This window comes from Hypanus sabinus, chromosome 1 (assembly GCF_030144855.1).
Source record: "Hypanus sabinus isolate sHypSab1 chromosome 1, sHypSab1.hap1, whole genome shotgun sequence".
NCBI classification, from domain to species: domain Eukaryota; kingdom Metazoa; phylum Chordata; class Chondrichthyes; order Myliobatiformes; family Dasyatidae; genus Hypanus; species Hypanus sabinus.
Genome location: NC_082706.1, coordinates 145,873,120 through 145,889,643, shown reverse-complemented (window position 1 = coordinate 145,889,643; position 16,524 = coordinate 145,873,120). Strand labels below are relative to the sequence as shown.

At 41.8% G+C, this 16,524-nt stretch overlaps 1 protein-coding gene across 4 annotated transcripts in view; it reads right to left on the bottom strand.

Annotated features, from left to right (window-relative positions):
- Positions 1-16,524, bottom strand: part of LOC132398629 (arf-GAP with GTPase, ANK repeat and PH domain-containing protein 3-like) — a 501,357-nt gene that overhangs the window by 154,114 nt on the left and 330,719 nt on the right. Inside the window, exons 10-11 of one of the 4 annotated variants that reach the window (XR_009513730.1) lie at positions 15,112-15,240; positions 12,159-12,570 (exon numbers count right to left, since the gene is read on the bottom strand). The exons of 2 other annotated variants lie outside the window; for them this stretch is intronic. Coding sequence is in view for 1 of the 2 variants with exons in the window: in XM_059978344.1 (XP_059834327.1) it covers positions 12,565-12,570 (6 nt within the window). In the remaining variant the exon portion in view is untranslated. Of the gene's footprint in view, positions 1-12,158; positions 12,571-15,111; positions 15,241-16,524 lie in introns of those variants that run through there. One more of the 4 variants, XM_059978344.1, reaches the window with a different exon arrangement.

The following is a 16,524-nucleotide window of genomic DNA, read 5'->3' as shown; positions in this document are numbered from 1 at the left end:
CATAGCCTCCTCTCTGATGGGAATGGGACAAAATGAGCAGGATAGTTGGGATCCTTTAGGATATTGCTGGCTTTTTACTAGCACTTTTCTGTATATACAGTGGCACGCAAAAGTTTGGGCATTCCTCGTCAAAATTTCTGTTACCGTGAATAGTTTAAGTGGGTAGAAGATGAACTGATCTCCAAAAGTCATAAAGTTAAAGATGAAACATTCTTTTCAACATTTTAAGCAAGATTAGTGTACTATTTTTGTTCTGTACAATTTTAGAGTGGGGAAAAAAAGGAAAGGGGCACCATGCAAAAGTTTGGGCACCCCAAGAGATTTGAGCTCTCAGGTAACTTTTACCAAGGTCTCAGACCTTAATTAGCTTGTTAGGGCTATGGCTTGTTCTGTCATCATTAGTAAAGACCAGGTGATGCAAATTTCAAAGCTTTATAAATACCCTGACTCCTCAAACCTTGTCCCAACAATCAGTAGCCATGGGCTCCTCTAAGCAGCTGCCTACTGCCTAGCACTCTGAAAATTAAAATAAATGATGCCCACAAAGCAGAAGGCTATAAGAAGATAATGTTCCTAAACACACCTCAAAATCCACAATGGACTACCTCAAGAGGTGCAAGCTGAAGGTTTTGCCATGGCCCTCACAGTCCCCCAACCTAAACATCATCAAAAATCTGTGGATAGACTTCAAAAGAGCAGTGCATGCAAGACGCCCCAAGAATCTCACAGAACTAGAAGCCTTTTGCGAGGAAGAATGGGCAAAAATCCCCTAAACAAGAATTGAAAGACTCTTAGCTGGCTGCAGAAAGTGCTTACAAGCTGTGATACTTGCCAAAGCAGGTGTTACTAAGTACTGACCACACAGAGTGCTTAAACTTTTGCTTCAGGCCCTTTTCCCTTTTTGTTATTTTGAAACTGTAAAAGATGGAAATAAAAAAGTAATCTCGCTTAAAATATTAAAGAAATGTGTCATCTTTAACTTTATGCCTTTTGGAAATCAGGTCATCTTTTACTCGGTTAGCTATTCACAGTAACAGAAATTTTGACTAGGGATGCCCAAACATGCCACTGTACATCCTTGTTGGTGGGTCAGTTGGTTCCCACAAAAGCTCACATGGGAAGCTTCTGCCTTCTACGAAGCAGGAATTGAGTGGGAAACAAGGGGTTTGTCATTACGGAATAACAAATATATAGGATTTCCAAACTCATGGGATTATTCAATGGATGTTATTCCTAAAGACGAGCAGCCTTGCCTCCGCTGTTCAAACTGTGCCCAATACAGTGAAGAACTGTAACACCACCCAAATATTAGTCTCAACCTCCTTGCCATCCTTCCACACCCATTTTCTAAAGATTTATTTTGGGAAAGTCATTGACAAAGCAGCCAAATAAGCTGGGCCCATTTTGAAGAGGAGGACAGTTCTTTCCTGGATTCCTCAAAAAACAATCACTAGATCTAAAGAGCTGCTCCCTTCAACACTGTGATTTGTGAATCAGAATCAGAATCAGGTTTATATCACAGGCATGTGATGTGAAATTTGTTATCTTAGCAGCAGCAGTTCAATGCAATATATAATGTGGAAAGAAAATAAATAAATAAACAAAGAAAGAAAGAAAGAAAGAAGGCCATTCTGCACTCATTATCTGTTTCCAGTATCAAAAACCTGATAGACCTCTGCAGTATTTCATTGGCTATAAAATTGTAGAATGTGCAGCAGAAACATGTTTCTTTTAAGGGAACCCATGGCTATTGTAGATGCTGGTGCTTCTGCAGTAGAAGTAACTGTTTACTACTTGGAGCTTTATAACCTCATGAGAAAATATTCTGTTTACTTTCACTTTATTAAATCCTTTCACTTCAAATAAATTGCCCTCAAACTTCTTAAGAAAGTGCAGTGTTAGTCACAATGTGTTGGGCTTAGCATAACATTGCAACCACAAAGAAAGCATGCCAATGACTCTACTTCATTAGGAGCTTGAGGAGTTTCAGTATGTCACCAAAGACTCTTACAATTTTTTTTACAGATGCACAATGGAGAGCATTTGAGGCAGTGCCTCAAGAAGGTGGCATCCATATTTAAGGACCTTTACCAGCCAGGACATGCCCTCTTCTCCTTACTACCATCATGAGGAGCTGCAGGAGCCTGAAGGACCACTCAGTGATTCAGGAACAACTTCTTCCCCTCCGCCATCATATTTCTGAACAGGCTATGAACCTATGCACACTACCTCAACATTCCTTTTCTTCTGCACTAATTATTTATTTTGTATTTTTATTAATTGTTTTGCTTATAGTAATTTTTATGTCTTTGCACTGGGCTGCTGCAACAAAATAATGAATTTTATGACATACAAGACAGTGATAATAAACCTGATTCTGACTGAATACTGTACAACCTTTCTTCCCATTAACCCCTCATGTCTGATAGGTGAATGCATGAATCCTTCCCATGAATCCTTCACAAGCCAATGTTTCTTTCATAAAGTGTAATGTCCAGAAGTACTTACAGTTGAGTTAAAATCAATATTATATAAACAGCCGCTCCTTTGGTGGTTCAAATTCTACTCCAACCAGGACTACTACGCTGGATCCAAAGCATGAATAAACTTTGCCACCACTGCAGCAATTGGACTCCAGCTCCTGACCAGCCACCCTCTCTCTACAGGCTTGTGCCATTTCTCAATCACAGCAAACTGCCTTGTCAAATTATAACTACTAAAGCTCACGTCACTTACTCGGGACCAAATTAAAACTTTGTATTTCAGCCGAGTCCCTCGAGGGGAAAAGAAAATTGTATCAATCAAAATGAAAATTACAGTGTATTGTTCTATTCAAGAAAGCAGAAAGTCATTCCTGAAAAACTGCACCCACAGATCAGGTATGCACGGTGTGCTGCAGTGCTCAGACGTTAGTCAATGTTTCTGTTCCAATTTTCCAAAATTCCCTGAATTCTGGGTGATCCCATTATTAGAAAGCAGTACAAGTAACATTTATATATAAAAAAACAACTGAAGGAAGTAGAAAATACCAGACAGTTAGTTTCTGTCACTGGGAAAATGTTAATAGCTGTTATTAAAGACATTATAGCAGGCCATTTAGAAAAAAATCACAGTGATCATGCAAAATCAAATTGGTTTTGTGCAGAATAAATCATGTTTGATCAATTTATGGCAGTTTTTTTGAGGAAGTAACTCATGCTGTGGATAAGGAAACAGTTATTGCAATCAAAGAGAGAATGCAGATATTGGAAATCTAGAGCAACACACAAACTGCTGGAGGAACTCAGCAAGTCAGGCAGCATCCATGGAAGGAAATAAACAGTGTTTCAGGTTGTCACCCTTCATCAGGACCAGAAAGGAAGTGGGTATAAAAAGATGGAGTGGATGAGCTGGAGCAAGAGCTGGCGGGTGATAACTACATCCTTGGATTTTCAGAAGGCCTTTGACAAGGTACCGCACATTAAGGCTGCTTAACAAGGTAAGAGCTCATGGTATTACAGGAAATACACTAACATGGACAGAAGATTGGCTGACTGGCAGGAGGCGAAGAGCGGGCCATTTCTGCTTGGCTACTGGTGACTAGTGGTGTTCCGCAAGGGTCAGTGTCAGGACTGCTTCTTTTCATGTTATATGCCAATAACTTGGATGATGGAATTGCTGGCTTTGTGGCTAAGTTTGTGAACAATACAAAGCTAGGTGGAATGGCAGGTAGTGTTGAGGAAGCAAGGAGTCTGCAGAAGGGCTTAAAGAACTTAGGAGAGTGGGCAAAGAAGTGACAGATGGAATACAGTGTAGGGAGATGTATGGTCTTGCACTTCAGTCAAAAGAATGAAAAAATATTTTCTAAACAGGCAGCAAATTCAGAAATCAGAGGTGCAAAGGGACTTGGGAGTCCATGTACACAATTCCCTAAAAGTTAATTTGCAGGTTGAGTCAGTGGTAAGGAAGGCAAATGCAATGTTAGCATTCATTTCAAAAGGATGAGAATATAAAAGCAAGAATGTAATGCTGAGCATTTATAAGGCATTGGTCATACCAGACCGAGTATTGTGAGCAGTTTTCGACCTCTTATCTAAGAAAGGATATGCTGGCATTGGAGAGAAGCCAGAGGAGGCTCATGAGAATGATTCCAAGAATGGAAGGGTTAACATACGAAGAGTGCTTGATTACTCTGCACCTGTACTCACTGGAGTTCAGAAGAATGAAGAGGGATCTCATCGAAACATATCAAATACAGAAAGGCCTAAATAGAATGGATGGAGAGAGGATGTTTCCTATAGTGGGAGAGTCTAGGACCAGAGGGCACAGCCTCAGAAGGGCATCCATTTAGAACCAAGATAAAGAAGAATTTCTTTAGCCAAGAATTTATTGCCACAGATAGCTTAATTAAAATGGAGTTCAAAAGGTTCTAGATTAGTCTGGGCATCAAAGGTTACGGGGAGAAAGCATGAGAATGAGTTTGAGAGTGATAATAAATCAACTATGATGGAATGGCGGAGCAGAATTGATGGGCCGAATTACCTCATTCTACTCCATTGCCTTATGGATCCAGGTGAGGAGGGGATAGGAAGGCAGATGGGAGAGGGGTGGTGTGGAAATAATGTAAAAACCTGGAAGGTGATATGTGGAAATGAGAAAGGGCACTCAGTTGAAGATCTGGTGAGGAAGAGCAGTGTGTGTTACAGTCAATGCCTTCAGTTTTATGATAAGGTGCAGAACTAAAAGTTATTGCATACAACTAGAGGAGCATCAGTCTGACAAAGTTGTGTCTTTCAGCAGATCTTGCCAATCATTCATGTGAAGTATCTGAGGACATACTACCACATTTAAAGGCTCATAATAAAGACCTGCTGCCGTCATTTTGTTTCTGCTTTTGCATCACAGAAACAGTGCAGTGCAATCCCATCATGTCAGCATTAACGCCTCTCATAATCCTGATCAATATTACCTGCCCCGTTCCCATCTCCCTTCATCAGTCCCAATCAGAATCCCCTCCAGTAACTTTCCCACCACAGATGCCAGGCTCACCAGCCTGTAGTTCTCTGGCTTGCCCTTGCAACCCTTCTTAAATAAAGGAACAACATTAGCCTCCCTCAAGTCTTCTGATACATCACATGCAGCTAAGGAAGACAAAAATCTGTGCCAGGGACCAGCAATTTCCCTTGGTTGGAAGAAACCCCTGCCTTTATGTTCAGCTCCTAAACATCAACCTTTCCCATCAGAATGATACTGTGTGTGAGAGCCTTATCACCTCTACAGATGATGGGAGGAGTTCAGACAGGAGCTGCTGGAGGAGTTCTGTGGGAAGGAACTGTTGACATATCAGGTCTAAACTTTGGATCAGGATGCAGGGCAGATACTGAGAGATCAGACAGGATCCGTGGTGTTCCTCCTAATATTCATCCCTCAATAACATCAACAAAACCCAAACACTGGCTATTGGGAGGTAGGATGGCCACCTCATCCCACCTTCTCCCAGCATACACACCCAAGTCCAGTGTGACTGTAATGAGTGTCTTTGCCTCTCCCATCCTTTCAGCTGTAAATTCCTTCACCCAAAATCCCCTGGGGACTAGATCTGCAGTCTAACTGGTCTTGTACACAGTTCCAGAACAATCTCCCTGCTCCTCAATCCTAAATCTTGGCTAATAAATGAAAGCACTTCTCTGTTCACCGTTCCATTCACTGTCTGTTCCACTGTTCTCCCATTTCACCTCCCCAATTACTTCAACTTACACTCCTCCCAATTAAACTCCATTCACTAATTTCCATTGCAACTGACCAGATCATCCCAACCTCCCTGTAGTTCAAAGTTTTTTTCCAATGTGTCAAGTGGGGCTCCAGGGAAGTAGGACAGTGGCGAAGAGGAGTTTACTAAGATGCTTTTATCATTGTCTATCCCTGACATTTGGGCACCATTGTCTCTCACAAATTACCTGCGAGCTGAGGGTCTAGGGAATATGGGTTAAACAACCAGGTGGGACAGAAGTCACATTAAGGCAGCACTAGCATACGTGAATGAGCCAAGTAGATTCTTAGATTAATAATCCAGTTGTTTTATTGTGCAAACCTTTCCTTCTGCATTTATTTCCAGGATATGGAGGTGGAGGAACAGTTAAGTTACCAGATTGGTAATCCATGGACCTGGAGGAACAATCCAACAACCAGAGTTGAAATCCCAACAGGACAGTTGGGAAATTTAAACTCAATTAACGATATCTTTTTTTACCACGAACTTCTCATTAGTAATGATGCCTGATAAATAACATATTATCATGAAACCCATCTGGTCCACTAATGGTCCTCGTGGGAGGATATCAGCAATGGTTACCTCATTTACCTAAACACGTCTCAGGATACGTTAATGTGGGACTCTTGAAACATTCTCCAAACAGCACAGTTAGCGAGGGGGTGGAATGGCTAAAAATGCTGACCTCAGTGACTCAGTGATTCACAGTCGTCACACCACCCCACCAACAAAATGTAAAAGACACTTCCTGCAATTGGTTTGAACACTGGAGTGCTCATCTTTCCTGCCCCCGTCACACATATGGAGCTTTATTCCAATTTACTGCCACAAGAACAAACAGAATTCTAATCTGATATAATTGGATGCAACCTTTGGTTTGGTTCAGTTTGAGTCAGAAGCTTTGCTCTTTTCTCACTGCAGAGAATCAAGGTACAGGTTAACTTCCCAGTCCTGTAACCATTCAGGTAAGTGCCCTCATTATTCCAAGACAAATTGGGGTGCTCTTCATGAGACTCGTCCTTGGTCAACGCCATCAAACACTGATCAAGTAGTAGTTAAATAATGATTGAAACTTCGTTAGTGATTTACTGTATGCACAGTACTTTGGGACACAGTGTTCCTACTCATGCTTGGTGAATTAATAGCCCATTAATATTTTGCAGATTGTCCCACACTAACATGATTAACAGGCTCACAGTGCAATACAAAACCCATTATTAATGCTAACAAACCCATTGCTCTTTACTCCTGTGCAAGGAGAGATTAGCTTTATTTGTCACGTGTATATTGAAACATTGAAACAGACAGTGAAATGCGTCACTTGTGTCAAATCAAATCAACCAAGTTGTGATGGGAGCAGCCCGCATGTCGACATGCTTCTGGTGCCAACATAGCATGCCCACAACTTAATAACCAGGACAGCAAAGAAGTGGCACAATAAATGTAGGCATGTAGAATTCGTATTACACCCATGAAGAGAATAACTAAAGGAATATTAAGCCCATTCGGGATGAAAAGGTAACCCCAATGTTGATGGGGACATGGACAAAGATCCGATTAAAGCTTGCACAAAAGAGGGGGATGTCATTCTGGCTGGAGGTGCACATTCATTGTGGTGTTCCACAGGGATCAGTGTTCTGGTTATCCCATTACTAGAAGGATGTGTAGGCTTTGCAGAAGGTGCAGAAGGATTCTGCCTGAATTAGAGGATATGAGCTATCAGGACAGGTTGGACAAAGTTGGGTTGTTTTCTCTAGTGCTGGAAGCTAAGGAGACCAAACAAATGATGAGAGACATAGATAGGATAGACAGAACCTGTTTCACAGAGTGGGAATGTCAAATACTAAAAGGTATGCATCTAAGCTGAGAAAAAAAGTTTAGAAGGGATGTGCGAGACATTTTACATAGAAAGTGGTAAGTGTCTGGAATGGGCTAACATGGTGAGTGGTGGAGGCAGATATGATAGTAGTCTTTAAGAGGCATGATAGAGACATGAAGATATAGGGAATGGAGGGCTATAAATAGGGATATGGATCATATCTGGCACAATCATGATGGGCTAAAGGGCCTACTCCAGCATTGTAATGCTCTGTGTACTACATTGTATGGCTGCACCACTGCCTCAGAATTTTTTGCAGTCTCTTGTGCCATAGGAGTAAAGCTGATCTTCAGAACTAATGGAAGCAATTCATCTATGGTGACTGCACTCCTGGTTTTTTCAGTCCATGCTGAGTGTCTTTGTGCTTCCACAGTTCTCAGAGCCAACATTTTGCCTGTCACCAAAGTTAAACTAAGTGGACTCAAATTACTTATGTTATTCCTTGGTGTTAGCAATATTACCAGTTGTCCATGTCATTATTACAGATGACAAACAGATGTCCCAGCACTGATCCCTGTGGCATTCCATTAATTATTTCCTGCCAATCCAATAATGACCCATTTATCCGGATCTTGTATCTGCTGAGGCACAGACTACAAGAGTAGGGAGGTTATGTCTGAGCTGTATGCAATACTAGGGCGGCCACGGTGTGAGTACATTCATGATCAGCACGCTTCAGTATGGATGGGGTGGGTGCAGAGCAGATATATGAAGATGTCAGGATTGAAAACCTGTAGCAATGAAGACCAAACGGGTTGGATTAAAGGGAGTTATGGTAAACTTAAATGAAGAGCATTAAATTAGGCAGAAAGAAAGAAAATAGGAAAGAAATTGTCCCCTTAGCAGAGTGTTCAAAAACATTCCATTACCCTTCCTAGTTCCTTGCTGTATCAACATGTTAGCATTTTGTGTTTCCTGCACTGGGACACTTAGATCTAACAAAACATTTCATAGATTCACATGTTTTTACAGTTCAAAGGGGTTTGCTTAAAACCACATTAAAGCAAGAGAGGTGGTAGGTGCTAGAAACTCAATGTGTGAAGGGTAGTAGAGACATAGACAGAGACCATATTTATATATGGAGAGTCATGCCTAAAGGTTGATAGGCTTTTAATGGGAAGGTGGCCTGAAGCTGAAGAGCCATTTTATTTGGAGCATAGACATCATGGGCAAATGGCCTCTTTCTGTAAGTTTTCAACAACCTCTCCATACTTCCACAGACATACCACCACACACGCCAGCTTCTGCTGGTCTGTAAATAACATGAATGTATGCCCTGCTTCAGCATCTCAAGCATTTCACACAACCTTCTCAGGTAAACCTCAACAAAAACCACAAAAGGAGACATAGGGGAGCAACTGGCCCAATCAGAGGATTAGGTTTATGGTTGTAGTTGGGTGGTTCAATTCTGCTGCTGTCTGTAATGATTCTGTATGTTCTCCTCATGACCATATAGTTTTTTTTCCAGGTGCTCTGGTTTTCTCCCATATTCCATGCACATACAGGTTAGTAGGTTACTTGGTCATCTGGGTGTAATTGAGCAGTTCAGGCTTGTTGGGCCAGAATGGCCTGTTACCATGCTGTAAAATAAAAACTATTTTAATGGCCAATTACTTTCCTTAGTGTAATGTTGCCAGATTTGCTGAGGTTACAAACACTGGTGGGGAAACACATTTTGAAGAGGCCTAGAGTCTGCAAAATGGTTACAGATGAGTTGAAGCAAGTAGCACATGTGTTATGATTTACATAGACAGTGGTAGGTACCTGGAACGGGTTACCAGGGCTAGTTTGTGGCTTTTAGATAAGACACATGGATATAAAGGGAATAGAGGGATATGAATGATACACAGGAGGAGATCGCCATCAAGATCAGCACAACATCATGGGCCAAATTCTGTCCAATCCTGTACTGTTCTATGTTCTATCTAATGTAGGAAATAAGGTTATACACTTGGAAGGAAGAGGAAAATAGAATATTGTTCAAACAGAGAGACTGCTGAATGCTGAAGCACATGTATGTAGATCATTACCAAAGTAGCAATGAAATACATTGTACAGCTACAGCTGGCAGTAAGGAAAGCAGAATCAGATTTATTATCACCAGCATGTGACGTGAAATTTGTTTGCAGCAGTTCAATGCAATACATAGTCTAGCAGAGAAATAAAAAATCATAAATAAAATAAAAATAATAAGTAAATAAGTAAATCAATAATGTATATTGAATAGATTAAAGAAAACATGCAAAAGCAGAAATACTGTATATTAAAAAAAAATGAGGTAGTATCCATTTAGGAATTGGATGGCAGAGGGGAAGAAGCTGTTCCTGAATTGCTTCAGGCTTCTGTACCTCCTACCTGATGGTAACAGTGAGAAAAGGACATGCCCTGGGTGCTGGAGGTCCTTAATAATGGATGCTGCCTGGGTACTTTGTAGGCTCGTACCCAAGATAAAGTTGACTAGATTTACAACCTTCTGCAGCTTCTTTTGGTCCTGTGCAGTAGCCCCTCCATGCCATACAGTGATGCAACCTGTCAGAATGCTCTCCATGGCACAACTATAGAAGTTTTTGAGCAAATGAAATGTTTATCTTTCTTGCAAAGGCAATGGAGAATAAATATACGAACACCTAGTATAGGGCACTGGTAACACCACACTTGGGACATGGTATAAAGTTTTGGTGTCCTTATTTACAGATGGTATACTTGTATTAAACCATTTCAGTAATAGTCACTTGGTTAATTTGTGTTTTCAGAGGGACAGTTCAGCAGGATCAGCCGAAACTCACAGGGGGCTGAGAGGTGCTCTTCATTCTGAGCATCCGGACACTACAGGAGCTGAGAAGACATTTTCCTTCTCAGACAGTTTCAGAGTAAATTATTATCCTTTTGTGATAAAAATGAAGAGGAAATATTTTCTAATGATCATGTGTTGTTTGAACTCTACCCTAGAGAGTTAAATATAAATAGTAGACGCTAGTAGACTCATCAGGTCAAGCAGCATCAATGGAGAGAGAATCAGAATTAATGTTATAGGCTGAGCACTCTTCTTCAGGACAAGGAAGTGAGAAAACAGATTTGTTTTAAGTTGCAGAGAGGGTGGGGGTGAGATGGCAAGGACCCAGGGGGAGCTGCTCTGGGGGGTTGCCATTATGACTCGAATGTTTGTAGTTGTCAGATTCAAGAGCAGATAGAGCGAGTGAAAAGGGACAAATCAGAGCTGCTGCTAAGACCTAGAACTAAAGGGAGTAAGCTAGAGATTCCCAGTGGATAAGGCAGTACCGATGGGGTGCTTTAAATAGAGTCACGCTTACAGACAGATACCTCTCAGCAGAACCAGACCATAAACACAAGAAGAAAGTTATCTGGAATTACTGAGTTTGATATTGACCCGAGGCTGAATCATTAAATAAACTTAAGAATGAGATGGGCAGAGTTTGGTAGCTGGAGATTATAGACACTAGGTAGGAAAATGGATCTGCAGCTGAGATCAGTTCAACAATGGCCTTATCCAAAGAATATGCTCAAATGGTAATATTAAGTGAATACACACAGTTGTATTATCCCACATTTTACTGTGGGACAGGGACACTGAGAAACAACCTTCACAGCTGGTGAATCACTGCCCAATTTGGACGATACATCACTAATTAAATGAAATTTAATATTTAAGGCTACTGCGTGTTGTGGATGGCAGAAATGGACTTTTATATCAGCACATGTACTTACCAGTGGCAGAGTAGTGACTGACGGTACAACAGTTCCACCTGCTGGTGCTCAACCGGAAGTTAAATAACATTGCTGCACACACATTACTGACTGGACAGCAAAGTCAGTGAATGCAGACTGAGAACTTTAAACTGGTGGAGTGAGGAGAACAGGGAATTTATCATTGAGAGAGGGAGGGACATAACAGTTGCATTAACAGAGAATAAAAAGCTTGCAGTTTGTATTCCATTGAGTGACTCCATCCTAGACTTGACTATATATTATTTTCACATCAGTGCTAAAGTGTTTAAGATCAGTGTTAGAAGTTTCAGCACATATCAATGTCAAGCTTCTATCAAAAATCTTTGTGATTGTGTCGCCCAATGATACAGGGGTCAGGATCCTGGTGACGGTGCAGCAGGGAGGCTTGGTGGAGGCCAATGTCAGTAAACTAGCTTAATCCCACCTACACCCCCCAAGAAAACTTGATAAAGGAAAGATTAAAGACAGTGCTGTCAACCCACTACAACTTGCTGAGTGGCCCACTCTTAAGCAAGCAGTGTTCATCATTGAACTGTTGCAGTCCCTCCCTGCTCCAGTGGTCAGTCAGGCTGAGAGACAAGGTTCATCTGAAGGATGTCCCTATCCACAACTTCCCCCCAAGCCACTCTGCACAGAACACACCTCCTCAATGTACTTGTCCAAACCTCCAAAAACCCAAACTCACTTTAAAGACACAGTCAAAAAAAAGTTAAGGCAACTCTTCAAAGTAAATGTGCAACAACACACATTTTAATAATTGAATGCCACTTTTTATCATAATTTAGGTTTTTATTGGCTTTACAACAAGAATACAGAGGAATGCATCAGCCGAAGCAGCTCCTTGTACAGGGAACAAGCAGACGAGATACCAAGCACACTGTAAGACAATCCGATGGTTACAACGTACATTAATCAGTTTGCTGTTAATATTATAGTGAGAGGCAACACTCCATGGATTCAAGTCAGTCAATTGATTCTCTGGTAAAACACAGCTGGTCAGCAGGAGTCCACCAGCATTGATGCTGGCTGTGGATTTGGTCAGATGAAATGTGTGAGCCTCAGATGTCCCAAAATTCTTTCCAGAAGAATCCAGCTCCTCTTGTGCGTGACATGACAGGTGCTTGCAGGCTTCCACACCAAGTGTTAATGGGGTCCGTTCTTCCACTGTGGAAAGGTGTCGCAGTCCTGCCTAGTACTGTATCAAGAGAGTGAGCACTGACTTAACTCCCTCCTCAGAATGGTGCAGCAGAACACATTTCCTTCCAGTTTCAAACAACACATTGTCCCATGTGGACTGCTCTGGGACCACTTTACCTTCCAAGGTGCTCAGACAATTAAGAAGCTTTTGAACACCATTTGAAGGGAGTGATTTCTCATCATAGCAGTCTCCATTCTCCACCACTCAGTAACTAGGGAACCTGGAGCTATACAGTGTCCCTTCCCCTTCCCAGCTCATGCCCAAATTGAAGGAATCAGACTGATAAGGGGACTAATGGCAAATGGAGATCAGAGAGCTGAAGACATAAAGAAAGGGAGAGATGAACAGCCAAGAGGAAGCTCCTAGGCCGAGGGGGGTTTGTGAGAAGTTTCACCAAGTCAACCTGGTGAGATAACAATCATCAGCAGGTTGAACAGTGATAGTGTTACGTACAAACATTCAGAAGTGAGAATGGTAAATACTTTTACCACAGGAAGAAGTTCTGAAAATGGGCCCACAGTAGACTTTAAATCTGATAGTTTTGGAACACTGTTAATGAAGGAACATTGGGAAAGAAGCAATACAAGGAGCTAGAGCATGGATTTAAGATTATCACAAACAATTAGGGGCAATTTAGGAGGAATATTTTCATAGGGAACATGTATAGGTTACAGCCCTATGGAGAAAATCATGACACAGACAAGTCTTCTTTCCATGCCCTAATACAAAGATTCTACACAAAGCAGAAAGTAAACTAAAGACAGAGCTCAGGAAGGAGTGACCACTCAGGAAGTGGGTGGCAGCAGATTATGGGAAGGTGCATGGGGGAAATCATTTGGGGAGGAGGACAGAAAGCAGGAGGCTGGATAGGATGGGATTATTTTCTTTGGAGCTAAGGGGTGACCTTATAAAATCATAAAGGGCATAAATAAAAGTGAATGTTTACTGTCTTTTTTCCCAGGGTAGGGAAGTCTAAACCTAGAGAGCACAGGTGAGGGAAGTAAGATTTAAGGGGACCTGAAGAGAAAGTTTTTCTACACAGAGGGTGGTGGATATACAGAGCAAGCTGCCACAGGAGTTGGTAGAGTGGAACTATTACAATGTTGCAAAGACATTTGGAGGTACATTGATAAGACAGGTTAAGAAAGATATGGCCAAAGGGACTAATTCTGGTAGACTTCTCAGCATTTACTAGTTGGACTGAAGGACCTGTTTCCATGCTGTATGACAGTGATGGAGCTTGGGAATGAGGGCAGAAGGAGGGCCAATAATGGGCAGATGCAAGGGATTTGATACTCTACAATACTATTGCAATTTACACTCCAGGAACTAATTACAAAAAAGTAATTGCTATCAGGAATGAGCTACCAGAGGTGGTGAAGGCAGGAACAGTAACAACATTCAAATAGCATTTGACACGTTCTTGAATGAGCAGGGCATAGAGGGACAGGGAGTTAATTCTGGCAAGTAGGATTAGTACAGATAAGCAAAAACGTTGGCAAAGACAAAATGAGCTGAAGGGCGTGTTTCTGTGCTATACAGTTCTATGACTCTTAACAGCAGATTACAGAAGAAAATAACTAGACTCAGGAAACACAACACACAAAAAAAGCTGGGGAAGATGTTTCTTTACTCATCTGCAGAACTTGCTTCACTGAATGAAACAAAATAAGTTTGAAAATAAAACTGTGTTGGATACAGGGAAGTGCCTTAGCTTTTACACATGTACAGAGGTAAATGCAGGTACAGAATACAAAACTGTCCAGACAGGTAAGGGGTAAAGATGGAGTTCACTCCCAGAATTAATGGGTAACTTCTTCACACAGAGGGTGGTACAAGTCTGGAACGTGCTGCCAACGGAAGAAGTAGATGAGAGATCAATTTTAACATTTTAAAGAGTTTGGATTGGTATGTGGATTAGGAATTTGGAGGGCTATGATCCAGGTGCAGGTAGAATGGGACTAGGATTATCAGGCTGGCATGGACTAGATAGGCCTACTTCTGTGCTGTAGTGCTCTATGACTCTAAAGAAAAAACAGGTCAACATCTATGATTAGGTGGGACTGTGCAAAACAGCGGCTAGAGGAATATGCCTGGAAGCAGGCAAATATCATCAATGTCATTAGCTTGACTGCAACATGGATAGTTAAGGCCTGAATACACTTAAAGTCAATGTCGAGTTCATTGTGTGTATGTACTGGTGTACACACAGGTTATTTTGTGACAGACTTTGGCTGGTGGAACAAAGTGGGGCTGAGGTGAGAGAGTTCGCTGAGTCATGGACAGATGTAGCATGGAGACAAGCCCTTCAGCCCATTGAATCCACCCAAACCATTAACCACATATTTACATCAACTTTATGTGAATCCCTTTTTGATTACCCTCCCAGACTCTTCCCAGATTCTATCTCTCACACACAGGCTCAGGATTATTTACAATGGCCAATTACAGGCAGGCTCTTCCCAAAGCCCACCACCTGTGCAGTGTAGGAGAATGAAGATGTGCAATGGTGAGCAGCTATCACTCACTCGATCATACCTTTCGCCAAGTGTAGCGTTCCGTTTGGCTGAACACTGCACTTTCAACTAGGATTGAGGATGCCTCGGCAGAACTGAGGAGATCCTCAAGCAAAAAGACTCAGCAATGGCGCCAAATCGCCAACGAAGCCTACAGGAAAATAATGGGAAAGAAAAAAGCATGATAAATTTCATGGGGGTGGGGGACAGACGGCAAGGTATGATCGAAGAGCATTCATGGTTAAATGGCCTAGTGCGTTACATCAGACAATGGAGGGTGGTGAATGACTGCAGAAATTGGCCTGAAGGTCTCAAGCTTCAAGCTTCAGTCTCCTGGCACAGAACAGCCAGTCCCCAGTGTTGGCCCGAAATAGGTGAGGTTCAGGAATTCATCCTCAGGCCTTGAAATACTTACAACCGAGGTTCAGCAATGGAACCAAATGATCAAATGGATTGATCAGAATTCAATGCTTTCATGCTCCATGGAACGTGTTATCAACCTCAAGGAACCAAATCTATTCACAATAATCTGCTTCCAATTCTCTAGTTTATTCATCTGTGGTCTTTATCATGAGCTGCTACATTACCTCACTGATTCAACTCCCTGTTGTCTACCTACAATTCTTTGAACTCTGCCAGGTTCCCCACTGGCCTGTCTAACTCATCTCTAGTTTGCACTCTAATCTCAATCAGCCTCATCTCTGCTGCCCAGCAGACAGTTCCAACACACAGTCAAAGTCCCATTATAAGTCCAGAACATTGCTTTCAAAGTGACAAATCCACCCTTTTTTTTTCTCTTTCTCCATTTTGAGTTTTAGATAAGAAAATAGCAACAGAAAAAGGCCATTCGACCTCTTGTGTCAGCTCCACCATTCAATATGGCCATGCCTGATCGCCACTGCCTCATCTCCTCTCTGTGATATTTCTTCGTACCTTTCTGTTCCTTATCTATCAAATCTTTATCCACCGCCACTTTAAATACTTCTAATGATTCAGCTTCCGCTACCCACTGGGCAGAGAATTGCAGAGATCCATCACCCTTTGTGGAGGTTTCTACACATCTTCGTTTTAGATGACCAGCCCCTTACCTTGCAGTTATGTCCCCTAGATTGTAACTCCCTCACTGGTGAAAATACTCCAACATCACTTATCAGGTCCCCTGAGGATCTTATGTGTTTGAATATGACTACCCCTCATTCATCTAACCTCCAAAGAATATAGACCCAACTATTTAGCTTCTCCTGGCAAGACAAACCATGTGAATCTCCTTTGCATCTACCCCTGATGTTGTTCTGTCCATTTTTAGGTAAGGTGAACAAAACTGTGCACAGTACTCCAGGTGTGGCCTCACCAACACCATGTAATTGCAACAAAACCTCCCTAATTTTAAACTCTAATTCCTTTGCAATAAAGGTCAAAATGCCAATTGCCTTCT